Source organism: Lingula anatina, chromosome 8 (genome assembly GCF_051362555.1).
Source record: "Lingula anatina isolate TDL-2025a chromosome 8, LinAna3.0, whole genome shotgun sequence".
NCBI classification, from domain to species: Eukaryota; Metazoa; Brachiopoda; class Lingulata; order Lingulida; family Lingulidae; genus Lingula; species Lingula anatina.
The window spans coordinates 17,454,966-17,475,872 of record NC_141774.1 but is presented as its reverse complement, the minus strand read 5'-3'; the positions used below and the strand labels follow the sequence as shown (position 1 = coordinate 17,475,872).

Below are 20,907 nucleotides of genomic sequence, written 5' to 3'. Positions count from 1 at the left end.
CTTTAATAAACGTAGGTCACTAACCAGTAAAGCAGGCAATACCTTAAGTTTTAACTAAGGCCGTCAGTAAAGAACGAACTTTTCAGAAAAAAATAACTTTGATCCCAAAATTCTTCTGATCACTGTTAATGCCTTCTTACTATGGCAACCTCAATTAGATTTTGCTTCCATGGTTACCAAGGAGGTTTTATGACAGGCTTTCAGAAACTATTGATTAACTGAAGGTACATACCCGCGTAAAGTACGAGGGCCCGTAAGGTCTGTTGACTGCCTCAGAAAGCTACAGTGCATGGTGATACATATGCACGGTTGGTCCTATATAGATCACTTACATATGCGACATGTTTCTTGTACAGGTGAAGGATACTTCACGTATGTGTGGATTAGGGAAATACGCGGTCTGAATTTCAGCGGTTCTCTTACATGAAAAGTAATAAGAGTGCTGATTCATACAAAAAAAAAAAAAAAAAAAAAAAGAGAGAGAGAGAGATTGATTTCAATAGACAACTAAAGTGGCGGGTGACGAAATCCCCAGGGTTTGGACAATGGTTGTCGCCATATGCTTAGAAGTCACCATCGAAGTGGTGGTTTAACTCTTCAACTTATTCTTTACAATGTATAGCAACCGGCACTTAAAAATCAAAAACAGACAAATAAAATTGACCGACGGGCTGACAGACAAACAGACTGTCAAAAAATCAGACAGAAACAGAAAGACAATAATAGCAGAAAAGCACCAATGGAACACCATTCTTCAGACAGTTGTCACACCAAAGAAAACCCACAAAGACAGTAACGACCCATTATGTATCAATTTCAAACTTCCCCACCACGCCAAATTGATATAAAAGGCAGCAAATTGCGTCATTTCTGTCCACTCTATGCTTTTAAACAAATTCACTTATATCCCAGAATCTAACTGCAGCGTCTGTCGGATCCACGCGCAGCGGGAGTTTCCAGAAATTGCCAGAAATTGCTAATGGTTGGCCTCTTCGACCTTACTTACACTTAGATAAGTGCAAAAATCGATATTTGCCTCTAATTCACAAGGTGTGAGCCTAGAGTGCAGGATCCAACGTTTCAACAAGACAACGTGTGATGCTTTTTGACCAAGCGTGCGAAATCGACAACTCCTGCCGAGTGGCAAACGCAATTTGCCCTTTAGATTTTTGAACTTAATATAAAGAATGTAGGACGGTTTCACCTAAATTATTTAATCAGGAAATATTTGCGCGTTTGGTTTCCCTCGTTTATTGCGTTTGGGTAAGGGTTTAGACCGCAGGGATAAGGTAATGTTCCGCAATTCCATTTTCCTATGCGGCTGAACTTGGTTTCTTGTATTTGATTAATTTTTTTAAAGATTTTGAATTAGTGTTAGAGAATGAAGTCGGGAGAGATGGATACTCTTTTTCAAACTTACGTAGCATGAATTTTTCATTTGAAATTCACATTCATTTTTTGAAATGTTTGTTTGTTATACGAATCGTAAACAGTTGACATTCGAACCTGTCATCTAGTAAGTCAACTCAATGGACCAATCAAATGGTAATTAACAAAGATAGTCTATAATGAGGCCGTTGCCACCGCGTGGCCAGAAAATTGTGAAAATTTGCGTGAGGTATGTGTGACTAACCTTTGAGTTATAAAGGTGAAACTCATTTCCATGGGGATTTCTTCTTAGAAAGCAATACGAAAGTAACACACGAAAGATGTTGCGTACATGTGCATGTAATAGACGGTAATTCTACATTTCTTATAAGGGGACAACCTAAAAAATATCGGTTGATAAATTCTGTCACCTTTTATTCGCTGCCACACGTCACTTGTTTGTATGTAATAATTTCTGATCCCACTCTTTTCCGAAACTTCCAAATCTCGTTTTATTTTTCTAGCTAAATCGCTTGATGCTGGATTACATATATGTCAGATAATTCTACTTCAATTTAGGGATTTAGCGGATTTCGTATAAACCTAGACTAATTTAGGAGACCTTTCCCATCGATGTGATGTAATATATTATCTTGTCTATCGCTAACGCCAGTAAAAGATACACCTCCAAGGTAAATCTGAAGTGACAGGAGGCCTGTTCCCAAGGCAACACAGACGCGCTATCTGATCACTGTAGTGCCAGACTGCTGGTAGCAGACATGCGTAGCGGACACGGAGCCCGCATATGAGACACCTCACTGCCTATCAGCAGATATTTCGAGCAGTTCCACACTTTAAACTGAGCAAGAGAACGATGCTGTACGACATCTATAGTTTAATGGCTGTGTTGGCATGCTATGCTCATAAATATTGTAAATTGAGCGAAACTGGGATAGGTAATAAAAGAAATAAACGAGTAAATAAAAAAGAGAGACAAAATGTTTAACTTGTCTAAGGGTATCAGCTTTGTTATCATAGGAAATCTCGGTAACGTCTTACTTTCCTATTGCTGGTAGAAGAACAGCCAGGTTCCCTTCGTTATATACTAGAACGAACCTAGTGTCATTGTAGTGCAATTGTTAAAACCTCTCAGGATCTATAGGTACGGCTGTATCGCTTATTTATACCGCTTGATTTGAAAACTTGCTTAGACAAGAGGTCTTTGCTGTACTAAACTGTCATAATATAATATAATATAATATAATATAATATAATATAATATAATATAATATAATATAATTTATTCTTGACTACAGGGGAGTTGGTGATATTTGACATATTATCGATCTACATCTGTTAACAGACATGCATTTATAGTACATTTTATAGCCACTGTCGGCTAATGAAACTCTGCGCTCCCTATACATCTGCCCGAGGAAAAACCTTCCCATTTCTCTCTCCTTTTACCGTGAACGTTGAGAGATTCAAATGCAATAAAAGCAACTATGACCTTTTCAAGCTAGGCCCATATTCAGGGGCGAGATATACAAAAGAACTTTAGGCCAAAATTGCTATGAACTTTTATACTGAAAGTTGTAACGCAAGCTGAACCAGCACTAATCCAATCATATCAAATATGTTTTATAAGAATACAGGCATGGCTGATTTTTCAGACCATGACTACCTTAATTTAAGTGGACTGCTATGGGTTTATCTTTAACCGAAGCGGACCAAATTTTAGGGCCAAAAGTATGCACCTTACCTTTTGCTAAAATTTTTGTGCAAATCGAATACAGTGCGTTTTGCCTGTAGTTCAAAAGAGAGGTGTTGAATGGTTAAGAGGTAACAGGTGCAAATCCGTTGTATCAAAAAAACCGAATTTTGTGATTCGCGTAAATTATACCATTTCAGACTCAAATGCAGCAACAAGTTCTCGCAATAGAGGTGCAGGTTCAGTAACCTGACAGTAGTTGGTATATCAGTGGACTCTGTGTGGCCCAACCGAAACGGCTCAGGGACTAAGTTTAGGCTGTCGAAAAGACGTATAGGAGGCGCCATGCCAATATTTTTCAACCTGTCGAAACCAAAGTTGGGCTGTCGTTCATGATGCAATATAAGTTGCCTCCGCTCTTTGTTGTTCTATGGCATTTAGTATTCCCGGTAAGAAAAAGCAATATGGTGCATTAACAAAATTGTATCCACCCCAATTCTGATGCCACTAAATTATCTATGCCCTCTTTGTTTAAGTCTACATATTGAGTGTCATATTGCGTTAGCCGTATGCTGGCGTATGAGGCTAATATGTCCCCTGTATGGAGTCCCCCTGTTGATGTAGCCTAATACCTGTGGCTGCAGCATCCGATTGTGACGACCTACGATTCTTGATATTTGGTCAAGTAGTACATTTTTTCATCCCACTGACGTGGCAACAAGGTAGTTCTATACCTGTTTCCAAAGTTTCCGACCAGACTGTTATAAACTGCTATTATTACTCATGTCATAACTGTGCAAGACCCCCCTTTGTGGTTGTGGTTGACATACATGCAATGGCTGTTATGTTTTCTGGAAATAACTGCACTGAGTGGCCTTTGAGTTTTTCTATGCAAGTATATAGAACAAGTAGTATGGTCACTGACCCTCGATAATTTGACGTTTGCCTTGACATTCAATGAGAGTCCCATGAACACATTCCAAGACAATATTGGGGGCATAAGTCCAATTTTACATTGTGCATGGTAGATGATTTCTCATTGTCGACTGCATTTGTTCACCGTTGCGATATTGTGATTGCTGCATTGTCCATGTTTTTCTCTGTTCTGGTTATCTGTATGTTGCTTTTAACATAAACTTGGCTGGCGTGACTGATGTTGCCATTGCAATACATTTTCCTACCACACAGGCACTTTTCAATGGTGGTACTTTCACATGTAACCTGCATAAGTTCGAAAGCCTCTCTTTACTGCTATATGATGGAATCCGTTTTGAGTACCCTGACACTGAAATGCTGCAGGCCATATCTTTGACAATGTTTATATCCTCGTTCCTGAATGATTGGGGGGGGGGGGATGGTCAAGTGCTCACACCCATAATCATTCTAATTACCCCTTTTCTTTTGGTACATATCTTATTGGTGGCCGAGACACATTTTGGTCTAGAATTGCATTTTTTAATTGCACAAAGTGAAAGAAATTTTTCTAAATTCTCTTCCGACAAACAAATGTCCATTCCGAAATCATTGTTAGCTAATGTCAAACCCTCAAGTTCACATGTAAATGGCAGAATAACGCCATCAGCAAGTCATCTGATAATTTGATCTGAAGCTTCAATATCAATTCCTAAGAGACAAAAAAAAAACAAAAACTTATTACCCAATAGCAATTATTACTATTAAAAATTCACAATGTGAGCTCGAAAACCTGCAATGTACCTTGGATACCAACAGTCAACTCTTAGCTAACACTGAAAAGACTAATACTAAAGTCTGTCACTTGCCAGTGACATCCGTTAATCAGGTAAGTGTACTAATTGCCATGCTGTACTGCTATTAGCATCTGAATTGCTGTTGTTATTCCCTTTCACTGGGAATTGTCTACAGCGCATCTGACGGTGAAAACATTCCCTGAGCAATCACTGTAGAACCTCGATCTCTGTGGCTGAGCACGTGGCCATGGTCTGAATCATATTCCCTTTCTTTCTCTGAGAACTCTCTCATCAAAATGACGGAAAGCTTCCCTGACTTTCTTGCAACTGATTTTTAAATTCACCTAATTCTTGGCGTAATCTATTTTCTGAAGTCGTTAAAGGCCTTCCCTCAATCTGAGGGTCTCATTCTCCGCTGATCCTCTTATTGCCCAGAGAGTACACAGAAAGGAACAGAAAGTGAAAGAGGGGGAACTAGTACCTGGTAGTTTCACAGGGTCAAGATAATCTCAAATTTAAAATATTTCCTGTGACCCCACCCTTAAACGAAAGAAAAAGAAAAAAAAAATGACCATCAGATGTATCAAGAGAAAAGTGTGGAAAACGCGATCAAAATCCGCTTTTATGGAGCATTTGACACCTTGGGTTTGCCCCCTGAGTTTTTATGTTGCATAGCTACTTATGAAACTGATCTCTTATTGATGTTGTCTCTATATGCGCTTTTAGCAGCGTGCTTAAGGCGTGTTTAGTGCCATTAAAAGGTACTTTCTTAACATTTGAGTCAGATTTAAAGTGACGGAAGAGAGAGAGAGAGAGAGAGAGAGAGAGAGAGAGAAAGAGAGAGCGATGATTTGTCTGTCTATCCGTTCCTGCACTCTTTTCTCTTCTGTGTCTCCTCCTCCTCCCTATCTCCCTTCTCTCTCTCTTTCATCCTCATCTTTCTCTCTTTAATTATCCCCCTCTCTCTCTCTTAGACACACACACACACACGCACACACACACACACACACACACAGCGAGATAAATAATCGAATATGTGAAAGCAAATGACAATAAAGAAATAATGTCAAATCACATGAAAAGTGTGTGTGTGTGTCCTCGTGAGAGAGAGAGAGAGAGAGAGAGAGAGAGAGAGAGAGAGAGAGAGATAGACGAAGGGAGGAATAAGGCAGGAGCACCACCAATCTATATTTCATGAATCGTACATTAGGCAGAGCGTCGAAAGTGCAGCTTGCCACTTAATTATTGCGGTATGACCTAAATTATTGAGGAAGAAAGATTCTTAAAAGCAAACTAATCAGCTGAATATTGTGCGCCAATCTGTGAACGAAATCGTTATCAGGCATCTGGCTTTGGCTTGTGTACAGCATCTCGGGGTGAAGTGGGCCGTTCTAACTTCCTTATTCAATCTTATCGAATTCTTGCTTGGGAACAGTAAATATTTACTCATCTGTACGGCGTGATACACTGTATATATACTGTGCTTTGACATATGTAAACTATGCAGTAGTTAACCGTTTGGCCTTTCAGCACCGGGACCTTTGGCCAATGTTGCTTTGCCTGCAAGCAATAAAGTGGAATTACTGCCACATTTCTGGTGTGTGTATATTTATGGGGTGATTCGTGTTTTTGTATTGAAATAAATGAGAATGCGTGCTTCTTGTGATTGAGAGGCTAACGATCGCCCACAAACACGAACACACACACACATACAAACACTCACTTAAACACACCTTCAAACACACATACAAATAACGCAAACAGGTATACAAACACGCACACATAGATTAATGTTCTTTTTGAAATGCAAGTGCTCTCTCTCTCTCTCTCTCTCTCTCTCTCTCTTGCAAGCACGAAGCTCGAACGAAACCCTCCTTTCACTGAAAATATCAAACCCATAACTTTTTCCCAACTTTACTGGACTTCATTTAATGTATCACTTAATTTGTGAGCCATATTATACTTCTACAGTATACACGATGTAAAGGTGAACTATTTCACCTGAGTATAACATAAAAGAAATAAAGGTTCAAACACACACATATGAGATAAATCCTAGAATAAGATATAAGCGGAATTGATCTTCTTATAATGCAGACAATCACGATGAAGCAGATGTTGAATTTAAAAGGAATAGAACGCACAGGTGCAAGAAGGAAACTGATACCTGAGAAAATTGCCTTTGGCTGATATTTCAACGTGTGGAGAGCATTCTGTAGCTGTTTTTTTTTCTTTTCGTTGATGCAAAAAATTCCAACTCAACTCAGACAGAGCTAATATGACGAATATGTTTGACGTGTATTGGAGCAAATTAAGATAATCGCTGTGCAGAGTGGGGCATCTTTCCATAAGAAGGTTTTTTGCTTGTATAAATATATTTTGCCGCAATCGGAGTTTTTTATAAAATGGTGCGAAAATAATGCAACCTATTAGTCTTATCATATCCGTACATGCGCCACGATTGCCACATTAAAACAAGGAAGACCCCAAACCACAGAAAGGCATTTAATACCAGAGGCCAAAAATACGTTGTTAAAATGCATTTTGAACATAAAACGGTCAGGGAGGAATCAATTGAGACGTGGCATTCAGGAACCGCACCGCATGGTTTATGCCGGCATAAAACTGACAGGGCTATTCCGAATAATACTTCATTATTTGGGAAAACACTGAGGTTATTTTAGCTACACATGAAGGGCGTTTCGAATGTTAGTCATTGTGTTTTCGTGTTTTACAAAGTAGGGTCTATCTTCGTCTATAAACACACGATACGTTTTGATATCAAAGTTAAACATCCCCTCTTTGAATTAGTCGTACAACTGATAGCCGAAAAGCACTGCATGTACCTCATCAATCGCAAGGAGTGATGAAAGAGGAAGAGAAATACTTATCATTCTGTTGTCGTGTTTCACATTCACCTGTGTAGACTATGGCTCTCAATGAACCGCGGTAGTTTGGAGAAGAGAACAGTTTCCAGAGCCTTTTGATTTACTGCCAGTGCCACAGGAAGTAAATTACGCCGCGTCTGCCCCCTCTATATCATCGGAGTAATAGCTTATGATGATTTGTGGCGTTCAATTATGTATCGTAAATACATATTCAAGTATACGCAGACAGGTACGGTATATGCATGCATTGTGGTGGCTGATGTGATGTAAAACACTTAAAAAACTACTGGCAAATAAAATATTACAAAATGTCGGATTTTTATGTCTTGGCAATTGATGATGCCGCTTTCTTTCTTTCTTTCTCTCTTTCTTTCTTTCTTTCTTTCTTTCTTTCCCTAGTCATTATCAATGGCATTGAATCATTCTAAAATACTTGTGTATATACAAAATAGACTTGAAAATCCCAACTCAAAGCCACTCCGCCCGCTTCGTGATTACAATTAATAATCCCAACTGCCCCCATAGCATTCAATTCATCAGCGACCTAAAAATAATTGAATAAAATTATTCAAATGTCAACTTTACCTCCTCCCGTATCATATCACTAATGGCTTTTTAATGATATCCGTAGTGCAAGTATATCTACATATAAGTAATGGTTCAACATAAAACCATATATTGCGGGTAGGCTGTATCACTATCTACAGGGCAGACAGAGCCCCTTAATATTTAACGGTTAAAAACGGTAGAGTGTCTCCTATATATTGGCCATTGTCACAAAGATTTTATTAAGTGAATATTCTGCAACAACAACAACGACAAAAAAAAAAATGAAATTATTTGACAAATTAAACCCAAGCTATGAGCAGGTTAGAAGTTAACGACGACTCCGTATACAAATCCGTTTGCCATGCTCGAAAGAAACCAATGGTCGCCATTTTGCTGCAATGCATAATCGACTTATCATATTCGCCCGCATTGTGATTTTGTTTTGACTTGTCTACAATATGGCACTTGGATTATTACAGCGACATGGGAGATGTTTACATACCCAGGCATAACCAAATCAATTTTATGTGCCATTGCCATGTTTCAGAAACACAATGGGATGCAGCAATTGGCGACGGAACCCACTGTTCTATGCACATACATCTATTTATATTGCAATGAAATGGCATGCAACACGTATGCCACATTTAGGTAAAATAATGGCCGGTTTTAGGGCAAAGGTACTATCTTATAGCTTTGGTTTGGCTTAATCATAGAATAAATTGTTCTTTTTTATTCAATATTTCTTAATCGTTTAAATTCGAGCACATTTTCTCGGTATGCAAGTCAAAATATGCAATTGCAGCCTTCTCGTAATATGTGACTTGAACACCCCTTGCTGACGTAGGCATGTATCGTTCAAGTGACAGCGTATTATCTCAAACGTAGGCATGTATCGTTCAAGTGACAGCGTATTATCTCAAACGTATTTTAATAAACAGTGGCCCTACGCACCAAACCAGAGCATGGATCCCTCTCCGCCGTACCTATTTGTCGTATGATAATCATAATAATGACAGCATCGCGGCTCAAATTCCGGATATCGAGCCGTATTTTCTTTTAATCATACAGAGACACGATGCAGAACCTTTGGACGCAATATCTCATTTCCCTGGGCTCCGTGGTAATATAATTAGTCCAGTTCCAATGAAAGTCTACGCGGCCAAGTCTTCCCCGGCCCCCATGGGTCTGGTAATGATAATCAGGGGATAGGAGTTCTCGTGCACTCGTGAGACCCATTAAAGGAAGACATAGTGCACGGTTCAACTTGCATGTACAATATTAATGCTGGGTAAGACGCAATCGCTGAGAGAGAGAGAGAGAGAGAGAGAGAGAGAGAGAAGGGGGGAGTGGGGACAAAATATTAAGGCGTCGCGGCGGTAATCGGTAATGGTATAACAGTTAATGTTGCTGGTTAATAATGATGTTCAAGAGCTGTGCATTCTGAAAGACGTGAACAACTCCAACGTCTTGCTATATAAAAAGAAATAATAATAACTGCAAGCCCACAGGTCCCGATAATGTGTTCTCCTCGTGGAAATTTTCACGTAATTCCAGGAACTACACTCATCATGATAATACAAGACAAAGTCTCTTTGACAACATGCACGCTTTTCACATATGTGCATCTCATTCAGGTGAAGAGAGAGCATTTACAGCGATCGCGGATAATTGCTGATTAGTCTAAGAGATCAACTGTAAGTTCAAATGTACACTTGGTCCTTAGATAGCCTGCAAATCACGTATATTGCAATGGCCTCATTCAAATTTCTGCAAAAAGCAGGGAGAAAAATTGCTGATCTTAATGTTAGGAAAGGCATGGTACAGTGGAAATTGTTCCCAGAAATTGTGCGTAATAATACTTTTGTGCCTTGATTTTTTATTTTTGTTTTTTGCCAACTTCCACAGCCTACCACCCAGCAAATATGAATGGCGAAACTTTTAACATTTAAAATGTTACGCAACGCACGTGCCATTTCATATGCCAAGTTAACAGCGTTGCTTGTCTATTTTCCAAGTTTCGGAAAGCTGCTTACGCGATCTCACACTCTCCAAATATACTTAACGCACAGGGTTGCGTCTTTATATGGACATTTGGATTGGTACATGCGCCATATATATATATATATATATATATATATATATATATATATATATATATATATATATATATATATATATATATATAATGTTTGCCAATGTCTTTTAATCTGCAATATGTATTCCTGTTTCTTTCGTATACCAAAAAAGATTGGCTTCATGCTGAGATTTAATTTGGTACACAAACGATTAAAATACACAAAACCTGCTTTCACTGAATTTTCAGAAGAAACAAAATTACTCTAATAATATACTGAATGTAGCAAAATGTTAAGAGCGTTTTGACTTTGCCAGCTATGTTGCGGTGAAGCTCCAGTTTTGGTTATTTTGGTTTGTTAATCGAGATAATAGACTCTTGGTTGCATATTTATACGGTGCTTGTACGGGTGGTTTATTAAACTCTCATATAGAATTACAGATGTAAGACTAGCTATCACCGTATTCGCTGTATCGATTCAAAAGAGCCAACTTACTAATCAAACATTAGTAGGTTCAAGTGTTTGTATAATCCATATGCTGTATAAATCAACCAATCTCGTATCACACGTGTCATATTTTGTTCAGATCAAATACGCAAGTGTTGTTCTTATTGTTCATACACCAGCATATTTCCACCTGCTACATGTATCACATCTTGGTCATTTCATCCATAGCCAAATACATTTTTGTCACATTAGTGTTTCAAGTTACCCTGTTTCGATATAGTATGACCAGATAATTCCAGACAAGTACTTGTTTTGCCTTCAACGGACGGAATAACATAGACAATTTTCCTTGTAATAGAAAAGTACATGTATATACGAAAAACAATGTGTAAGATGTGACATTGTGTTAGGTGTGACAATGCGTTAGGTGTGACAGTGCATTAGTTGTGACAATGTGCCATATGTCTTACCTTTGCCCACATGGAAGAGTACGGCTCATCAAACAGGGCATAAATCTTTGGTGCCACTCTCTGCCAGCAGTTGAGATCGCCCGCTTTGTAAGCGTCCTCGAGTCCGAACTTTTTCATAATGTCCTCCGCCGTCGGCTTGTCCGTGTCCAGATCCAGTCTGTCCAATATGGACAAAGTCTCCTGCGTGTCTCTGTGGGCCGTGTACGTCATCCAGCAACACGGCTCCACTTGGTTCGAGTCCAGCCCCCAAAATTCCAGCTCCTCCTCGAAAAGCGGACCACACACATCGGTGGGATAGTGCAGTTTCCCGGTTCTGTAGTAGTTCAGGATTTGCGCGAAGACCCCCGGGTGACGATCGAAGAAGTACTCATTAAGTACGGGGTCGTAATTTGCCAAGGCCTCCGTGAGACGCGACAGTCTCGTGGCTGGGATTTTCTTTAAGGTCGCTTTGTAGGTCTCATGTCGTATCCCTCCGACGTTTAGAATGACTCTGTTTTCCGAGTCTGAAATCCCGGCGTAGAAATCTGACCCAGCCATTTGGAACGTTTTCACTCCCTACTTGCCGATGCAAAAGCACTAAAATGGCGTTCAGCTTAGATTACACCTTGAAGGTACAATTTTTCCTCTGAAATTCCACTGAATTCCTTCTAGAAACATAACAGTGGTATTAATCCATATAAATGTTGTGTGACATCCATTTTAGGTACGATTCCCCGCTCTCACTCGACGCAATTCCACTCCTAATTTTCTCTCATTTTCAACAAGTAAATAACGATCTATTTCTATCGTATGGATGCTGCCGTGAAAAATATGGCGGTGACTATGGAGTCTATATATCGCTGTTGGTCGTTTCTACTGCCTTACGCCTATGTGCGGGCAACTTATCGATTAGCTGCCTTCCATCTAACGTATACGCGGCACAGCACCAGCCCTATACTTCCAGCACTCAGAAATCTCATGACACTACTTATCTGCAATCCTCGCTGTCCATTATTGCTCGGAGCAGACGTTCAACACAACATACAGCAGACGATCAGCGGGATATCTCCCGCGCGCGCGTGCGCTTAAAATTCCTCCATAAAAATTCCACCAACTGAATGAATTTTGTAAAATTTCAACCTGTATGTATCGATTTTATCTTCAAATTGATTTTCGACTGAAATGTAATTAAAGCAGTGCTACTGGCTTTGGTCTATTCTTTTCCTGGTGATGGCTGTTTCAGGTCAACCTGCTCAATATATGTTCTCCGTAATCCCGTTAGGACTAGGACAGTTGTCCTATACAGCGCTTCCCGTGCTGACCTCTTCTGAAACAATGGACACAAAATATTTTATTCACATTATGTTCATTCACGACAGAATAGAGTTACGTACATATGTTTATAGTTTCACACACACGCACACGCAAAAACACACACTAGTACATGCTCATATGGACATATACACCATACACACACTGACATTTCAAATCTGTCAGACGCTTTAAAATCTCGTATATTATAAACGATAATCAATGCATATCATCATCAGAACGCTGGTCCTATAGACATGATAGCTGTTTAAAAGCACTTATTTACCACAGAGAGTCACAATCTATGCTATGCACGCTGCATCCAGCCATATGAATATACAGATACTAAACAATTAATAGCTCTTTAAAACACCTACTCCTTTTTAACATGAATTATTTCCAACCCATACAACAAACAGGCCACTTGATGTTAGAGGTAAAATCTATAGGCTAAAGCTCCACTCACAGGTACAGATAAAAGTACCGCTTGTGTATGTAAGTTACGCTGCTCGTTGGTTTTTTTGTTATTTCAGCAATTACGACAATTACTTTCCAGTTTAGGGTTAGGTGGTCAATACATTAGAGCAATTACATGTGGTGAATGGTATCTCTGGCAGGTGATCGAGGCTGGGATCGGGTTCCCAGAGCTGCAAATGGTACTTTCTGTGGAGGTTTGGTCAAATATCTCCGCTATTATTATCTCTCTCTGTGTATATTACTTAGTCTCTTAAAGTCAGATAAATGAATAGGTTGATGGGTTGGTAGATGGGTAAGTAGGTAGGTAGGTAGGTAGGCAGGTAGGTAGGTAGAGAGGTAGGTAGGCAGGTAGGTAGGTAGGCAGGCAGGCAGGAAGGTAGGCAGGTACCTGTAGGTAGGTAGGTAGGTAGGTAGGTAGGCAGGTAGGTAGGCAGGTAGGTAGACAGGTAGGTAGACAGGTAGGTAGGCAGGCAGGTAGACAGGTAGGTAGGCAGGTAGGTAGGCAAATAGGTAATTTGGCAGGCAGGTAGGTAGGTTGGGAGGGAGGTAGGTGAATGTGAAACTTCGTCTCTCTTTAGTATGGGATTGGATTCTCCGATAAATCGTTAAAGTAAAACGTGGTATCATGATATACATGGTTTGTAACTGAATTAAAAAAAATATTTACATACTTTTTCATACTGTTGAATTTGTTCGTGTTCATGCGTTGTCTGATAATGTGGAAGTACATTAAATACAAATGAAAATGATACATAAACTGTACATAAACTAAATTATTAAATTCTCTGTAAATGTTACAGCATGCAGCATGCTGTATTATTATGTTACACAACCCGACAACCCTTCATTTGTGTTGTATCAAACATTCATGGCATTTTCACAAAAGGCTCATATTGTGTCACATAATGATATGGTTCATTATTTCCCATGACGCCGCCTTTTCATTTGCTACATGATTCATACTGAAATTATACACCCAAATTGGCCTTTGCCTAAACCTACTTGTAGGTAAGTTTTTAGATTTAAGCCGGTAAAAAGTGCGTTATTTTACAGAAATAGACCCCGGCAATTTAAAGAGATAGCTATCACTTTTAATTTGTCGTCTGCAAATAGCCCAAAATAACTTCAAGCTAAGATCACCTACAAGCTTATATAATCATATTCGCGTTTCAGGGATCGTTTCTGACTTTTCTATTAATAGTTTTCTGTGGAATACCATCAATAACTCACGTATAACATGCTATCATCCTAGGTGATACTGAGTTCAAGTTGTTCAGACAATATTACAGATATATTTTTACATACTGATGCTCCGGCGTGACCCCGTGATGTAATTCCTCCATTTTTCTTATATAACATGCAATGGTATCTCACATGAAGTTTTTTTCTTTACAAGGAGGTTTCATTTTTTCTTTTTTTTTATCTCGAACCACACCTTGAGCCACTGTTGGATGGTATTTTGGAGAAGTGGTTTCAATCAGGCTGTGCTAAAAAAACACTTGTAGCCAACTACGTACCCCACTGAATTGCCAGGCCCCGGTTTCACAAAAAAACTTAAGTCGGGTTCCCTGGCTAAGAACTTAATTACCATGGTTACATGGTCACATGGGTACGTCTTACCCCAATCAGGAGCAGTGTAACAGCACTCTTGTAGAAATCGTACTCAACTAAGCCAGGGAACTGACTTACTTTTTTTAGTGAAACTGGGGCTAGGTTCTTAGTATCTGTGGTTGGTCCAGAGCAGAAAAAAAGTTGTCAGTAACTAAACAAATGTAGATTATGTTACTGGCCCAGTGTCACCAACCATAGAGAGCCCGGTTTTCATTGGTTTTCGCAGGTAAGCCCCACCCTAGATTTTGACCCAATTACGTCACGCTAACCCTAACCTGTGAGGATCTAATGGAGGGCGGACTCTATGTTACAATACTCCTCATTCTTTCTCATCTGTATTTGGTGTTGGCGTTGACGTTGGCGTTGGCGTTGGTTACAAAATCTTATAATATATGCGCCATATAATTCAATCTTTCGTGAACAATATATATCATTCTCTACCTTGCATACAACATTAAGCACTAAATCATAAAATGATGCATGCGGGAATCTATAAATCACATTTATCGTGATTACATTAGCTCATAAACAAGGCAGTTAGGCGCTGTGCATTGTGTAGTACACACAATAATTGTTACCATTCCTGCAGCATTAGAAAGCCATCTATTGGTACGTATACAAAATTGGAAAAAAAAATTTACATAGAAAATATTTTACAGATTATTGCTATGGGAATACTCATTGAAAATTTGCCAGGTCGTACATCATGTCATAATTATGGCATAAGTTGTTTTGATTTATACAATGTACATTAATAACAGCAACCGCACTGAATACAAGTTGACCGCGTTGCAGTCAGTAATCCAGACACAAGGTTTCAAGACTCTCTCTTCACATGATCTACGATACCACTGATTAAGTTCATAACTAGCATGTTTTGTCAATTAATCCGTTCCAAAGCGTTACCTGAGGCCACCATAATGCGTTATTAATCGGCTTAATCTCATGTACTGCGTCCAATAATTTTAATGCCATGTGTAAAGGCAGTCAACGTATTGGAAGACACCAACCTCCTCCACAGCTGTTTTTTGATAAGGCAAGCTGAATCGCGTGCATGGGGCTTTTCACTGTGTCTTAATTATCAGTCCATAAATCTCTTGTCCACTTATCTGTTTCATCATTAGCGTCCATTTCTCTTGAACTGTGTGTAAATTGGAATTAAAACGTGGAGAAAAAAAGTCATGCAAAGGCATAATACTGTCCAATACCCGGTTCCTGAGTTTTTTTAAAAATGTTTGGTCCCAAATCGTTTATATTCTGAAAATAACGATGGTGACTGTAATAATAACGTAGGTGATTATATCTATTAAACAAACTATCAGAGTGTCAAACAATAGGTTACGCAAGGTTTTTTTTTTTATTTTTCAATATCAATGATAGTCATTATAGCACTACTAGTGAAAATTATGGGACAGGCCCGTAGCCAGGGGGGGTTCGGGGGGTTCGAAAGAACCCCCCTTTTTGCTTGAAAAAGGTCCACTCTGGGTAAAATTTGACCTAGGTACATGGGGATTATATGGTAAAAGGTCCACTTTTTCAGAAAAAGAACCCCCCCTTTGAAATTGCTGGCTACGGGCCTGTGGGATATAATTAGAATATCTTGTAGGTGATTTTTTTTGAACACACATATATCTATACTTGAAAATTTCGTATCGTGCAACAACCATTTTATATTTTAAAAAGATTGCAAATAAACATCGGCTGTCTATGTAACAACGAAATCTGAGGTCGTTAACCCGAACACTAATCACTATGAAGCAATAATGATTTGAGAGCATTATCTGGAAAAGACTCTAGAATGACGTGTGCAAGATATAACCATGTATTTTTCGAGACTAAGTTCGGATTATGGTAGGCCTATATGGTGTGTGGGAACGGTAATAATGATATGAAGAATAATTACTATCTCTACTATTACAAGAAACGTTGTCAAACTAGATTGAAAAACAGCTATTTTTATTTTTATATCACATATGTCATGGATTATCACGGACGCAATCTGTCTTATTCTTTTATCTTCGGAAAACGATGGTGGAGAGCGACAAGTACGTTACATAGCAGGTCTCCCAACCCTCTAAAGTATTCTAACATTTATTCATGATCAAAGTAAGTGTACAGCAAAACCTTGATTTGTACCCAAGGACTTTTAAAATAATAACTTATGGTTGTAATTCTAAATTAACTTTTACCATTTCTAAACGAGTTATTACTATTATTATCACCTTTGGTCTGATACAGTTGCTAAAGAATGCAATAAAAACGGAAATGTTTTTACACGATAATTTTAATGTATACCAGACATAATGCAATTTTCATTTGTTTATTCGATTGTAAAACTGTCCACATACTGACTATCACAACACATGTTTATACATTGTATAGTACAACAATATGAGAAGTAAAAGGTCACAATGCCCGCATTGTACTAAACAACGTTACTTTATATTGACGGTTGTTAGTTTTAAATACATGCTATTTTTTTACCTCTACAAGCTCACTTTTGACCTTTCACCTCTATCAATTCACCTTTGACCTTTCACCTCTATCAATTCACCTTTGACCTTTCACCTCTATCAATTCACCTTTGACCTTTCACCTCTATCAATTCACCTTTGACCTTTCACCTCTATCAATTCACCTTTGACCTTTCACCCGTAATTTTTCATTACCATAGTTTTAAACCAGGTAAGTCATTAATTACACTAAGATTAGATTGTTGTAGGAGTCAATCACATTGACTTCTAACCTAGCTTTCTTCTCCAACACCTAATTAGCATAATTAAGTCATTAATTACTGGTTGGCTGGTTTGTTAGTGCAATCTATCACACTGACAGGGGGTTGACTCATAAAGTCTGTTGGGAATAATTGTCATTCAAAATGTGTCACTCAACAACCTGAGTCAGGAAACCTGCATTGTCGTGTTGCACAACGTGTGATGTATCTTATTGTTTAACATATTTAAAATCCTTTCTCAACACAGGAAGAGTCCTTTCTCGCTCCGTAAGGGCGACCTTTTTACGTAATATTCATTCTAATATATTGCAAGTCTTTAAGAGATTTAGATTGTATTTTAGGAAAATAAGGCGAATCTGTATCGCCAAGATAAAACGCTCAATGTAAAAAGACCTGCAGTCTATTATTTGTTATAGGTAAACGCTCTCCAGCCGGCATAAAGCGTAATCTTAACGTTGATAAACGTCCATTAACGTCGATAAAGTAAATAATGACGTCGAAATGGCGTCTGATGCCTGCTGGGCCTTAATGCCGTTGCGTCAGTAAATATAACCATAATGTGATATATGTTTGGCTGCATCAATACAACACCGGCCGCGTTATCCAATTCATTCAAAGTTCACAGTTTAATTCATGTAGGAGTTCTCTATTCAATTTTGAGTATTGATTGGGTTTTTCAGGTGTTGTGTTACCGTTAGAAACATTGTAAAAATTGATCTCCCCGTTTCAGCACTGTACACACTGTCTGATTCACAACAGAATTTTGGCTCATAGATTGGTCTAAACGTTTCGACCAAATATTTGATTTGATCTAGCTGATTCATTTTGAGATAGACCAATGATTGTTCATGTATATGAAAATAAGTACATATCTGAAACGTAGGCAACGCGTTTTTTGTTGTAAAACAGTAACAATATGTCATTTTATTGGACTGTTTCTGAATTAACAAAAAGTTCAGACCAAAGTTTAAGCTTCTGAAAGTTCTTTCTAAAAGTTTCTCTTATACCCCTGTATACAGCTAAGCTACTGTTTGTTGACCGTGTGATGGAATAAACTGGCAGTGCATACAGTATTCTTGCTGGCACAGCCAGAATATCAAGAAGGCATGGCAATAGTTTCGAACTCAACGTGTGTTAACTTTTCAGGGGGCAATGTATACAAAAAGTGAAACGAAAGCCCAGTTCCTACATTGACAGGAACCGGTTTATCTGTTGTATCAGGTTCTCTCAACACGAAATCCAGAAATAAATGAAGACGCCGTAAGTATGTGTATGATTTTAAGTGGATGAGACATGAATGTCACAAATGTTTCTTAATGTATACCCTATACACTGGCAAATCTCCGAGTCGAATAAACTTTCTCTTCAAAAGCTTTCAACACTCGACATCTTCTGACCTTTAGCATTCCAAATGCCTGCAAGAAAGCTTTAGCTAAGTGGCGGTCAGCCAACTAATGGCTACCAAGGCAATTTTTTTTTACCATGGTACGGTGGAACTGCTGTCAGAATTCTAGGAATTAGAGAATCGGGGGATATTTAAAATCGGTCCCCATGGCAACAAGCCGTAGGTCCTTTATGTAGGCAAAATGGTTTAAAGCATTATGGCCATATATGCTACCAATATATATATATATATCATACTGTATAACAGCTATGTTATACACTCAAAGTTACAAAGATAAGTGTCTAAAATCAGTTTAAATCCGAGTTATTGGCACCCCAATATTTCAATGCCTCAAAAGGCACCAGATGGAGTCACCTCTTTCTTCTGATCTTAAGCAAATGTTGGAAAACCTATTGAATGCAACCATTATATACTGGAGTGATTCCAACGTATGGAACGTAGTATTCCCGTCTGACTTAAAAGTGTTAATTAACGTTTTGGTAGTCATTTTACTGTTTCACTTTGTTTATACTTCATTATAGTCAAAACTGTCTTTATGCGTCCTGGAGAAGTGCACCATTTACTTAAATCAATCTATATCGATACGAAAATTTAATGTATATACCAATACATATCAAATTCACATTTTTCTTTTCTTCTTTTAAGGAGAGTATATAGTGCTACGTGCGATTTGCCTCTTTTTCGTTCTCTCAAATAAAACTTGTTTTCAAAAATACGGAACCCACCGGTAGCTCAATACAAATTTACAATGGTGGTAGGTTGGGAGGGACAGCAGAAAGATGAGACATGATTTTTTTTTTGGTGAGGTAATCGTAAACAGCACCCCTTGAAATGGGCTGTGTCGATGGAGTTAGAACGGCACAGGTCGACAGGAAACACGACCTAAGTTTGATTCACGGCGCAAAGGCTGTACTTTTGTTGTTTACCGACAGTGCTAGAAGTGCATCACAGGACAATAACACGATGATTCAAAGAGAACTATACGGGATTCACATCTGGAGTTTCTTTGAGTGTCGAAGGCAGTTTCCAGGCAAATACGGGCTTATTTGATATACAGGTTTTACCATTCGCCTGTGTTTTTTGAGTGTTGTAAAATCATTACTGGACGATTGCGCTCATCAGAAGTGCGATTTCAGACGTTTTTAAATAATTTAATATATTTTCATTTTATTTTTATCGAGGCTTAATTACGTACGAATCTAAAGCATTCGTCTTCGTTGATTTAGACTTAAGTGTTGCTTTTTTGCGTAACCTCTGTACTGCTTAACTTTGCCCAGGCGTAATTAACAATACTAATCTCGCACATGTAAGTTTTCCGACGATTAGCTACATCTGCGAATCCTACTCGGAAATCTTAGCGAGGTTGTTGGGCTTTCCTCATTACTTTCTTCTCGGCTGTAAATAATTGGCCCGCGTTTCAAAGTCATGAGATTTCCTTCCTTACTCGCTTTTCAGCTGTAAAGAGCTGGGAATTAAAGCGTTTCTTCCACCTGGACAGATATGTCTTAAAGACGGGCACTTAAAGCAGCCCAACTGCCTTGAAATTATCCCCAGGTTAAGGTGTGCGTACACCGTGTTTATTACAGCTATGAGACGTTTAAAAAACTTAGTCGGTTCTTTATTTTCATCTTTCTATACGCTGCCGTCTTAATTGGGGATATATATGTATACAGTATGGTTTCTAATAAAGGTATTTGAAGCCTGCTTGAACGTGTCTGATGGTTCAACAGTAAATTCTACAGGTGAATTATGGTTTAAGGGAGCGTAAATTATTTCTACCGAAGTTAAGGAACGATGGAAAATGATCAAGTAGGTTGAAAATTCTGTTTACCAAACTTTCATTACCCTTGGTCAAAGGATGAACGAAAAATGTATTTCTTTTCTCCAAATTTCTAAAATCTCAACATACATGTATCTATCCATCTATCTATTTTAGCAATTAAATTAAATGAAGTTAACCAAGATTGGGAAATATTTGCCCTCGCCTAGCGCCACAGAAATCCATGTTAACCTGTCCTTTTGTACATTAATTCTATGAAATATTCTTGAAATATCTTTTCCACACATGTTTATCTACAAAATCAAATATACGGAATGGCATTTACCATTTTTTTAAAATATGTCCACTGAAGTTCAACAATGCTTATTTAATGACAAATTTTAAGAAGAC

General features: G+C 38.5%; 1 protein-coding gene across 6 annotated transcripts in view; it reads right to left on the bottom strand.

Annotated features, from left to right (window-relative positions):
* The window catches only part of LOC106158767 (potassium voltage-gated channel protein Shaw), a 45,121-nt gene that overhangs the window by 18,238 nt on the left and 5,976 nt on the right, over nucleotides 1-20,907 (bottom strand). For 5 of the 6 annotated variants that reach the window (XM_024077631.2, XM_086993963.1, XM_086993965.1 and 2 more), the window contains exon 2: nucleotides 11,221-12,526. In XM_024077631.2, the coding sequence (XP_023933399.1) occupies nucleotides 11,221-11,757 (537 nt within the window). In that variant the 5' untranslated portion in view covers nucleotides 11,758-12,526. The remainder of the gene's footprint in view (nucleotides 1-11,220; nucleotides 12,527-20,907) is intronic. The other variant, XM_086993964.1, reaches the window with a different exon arrangement.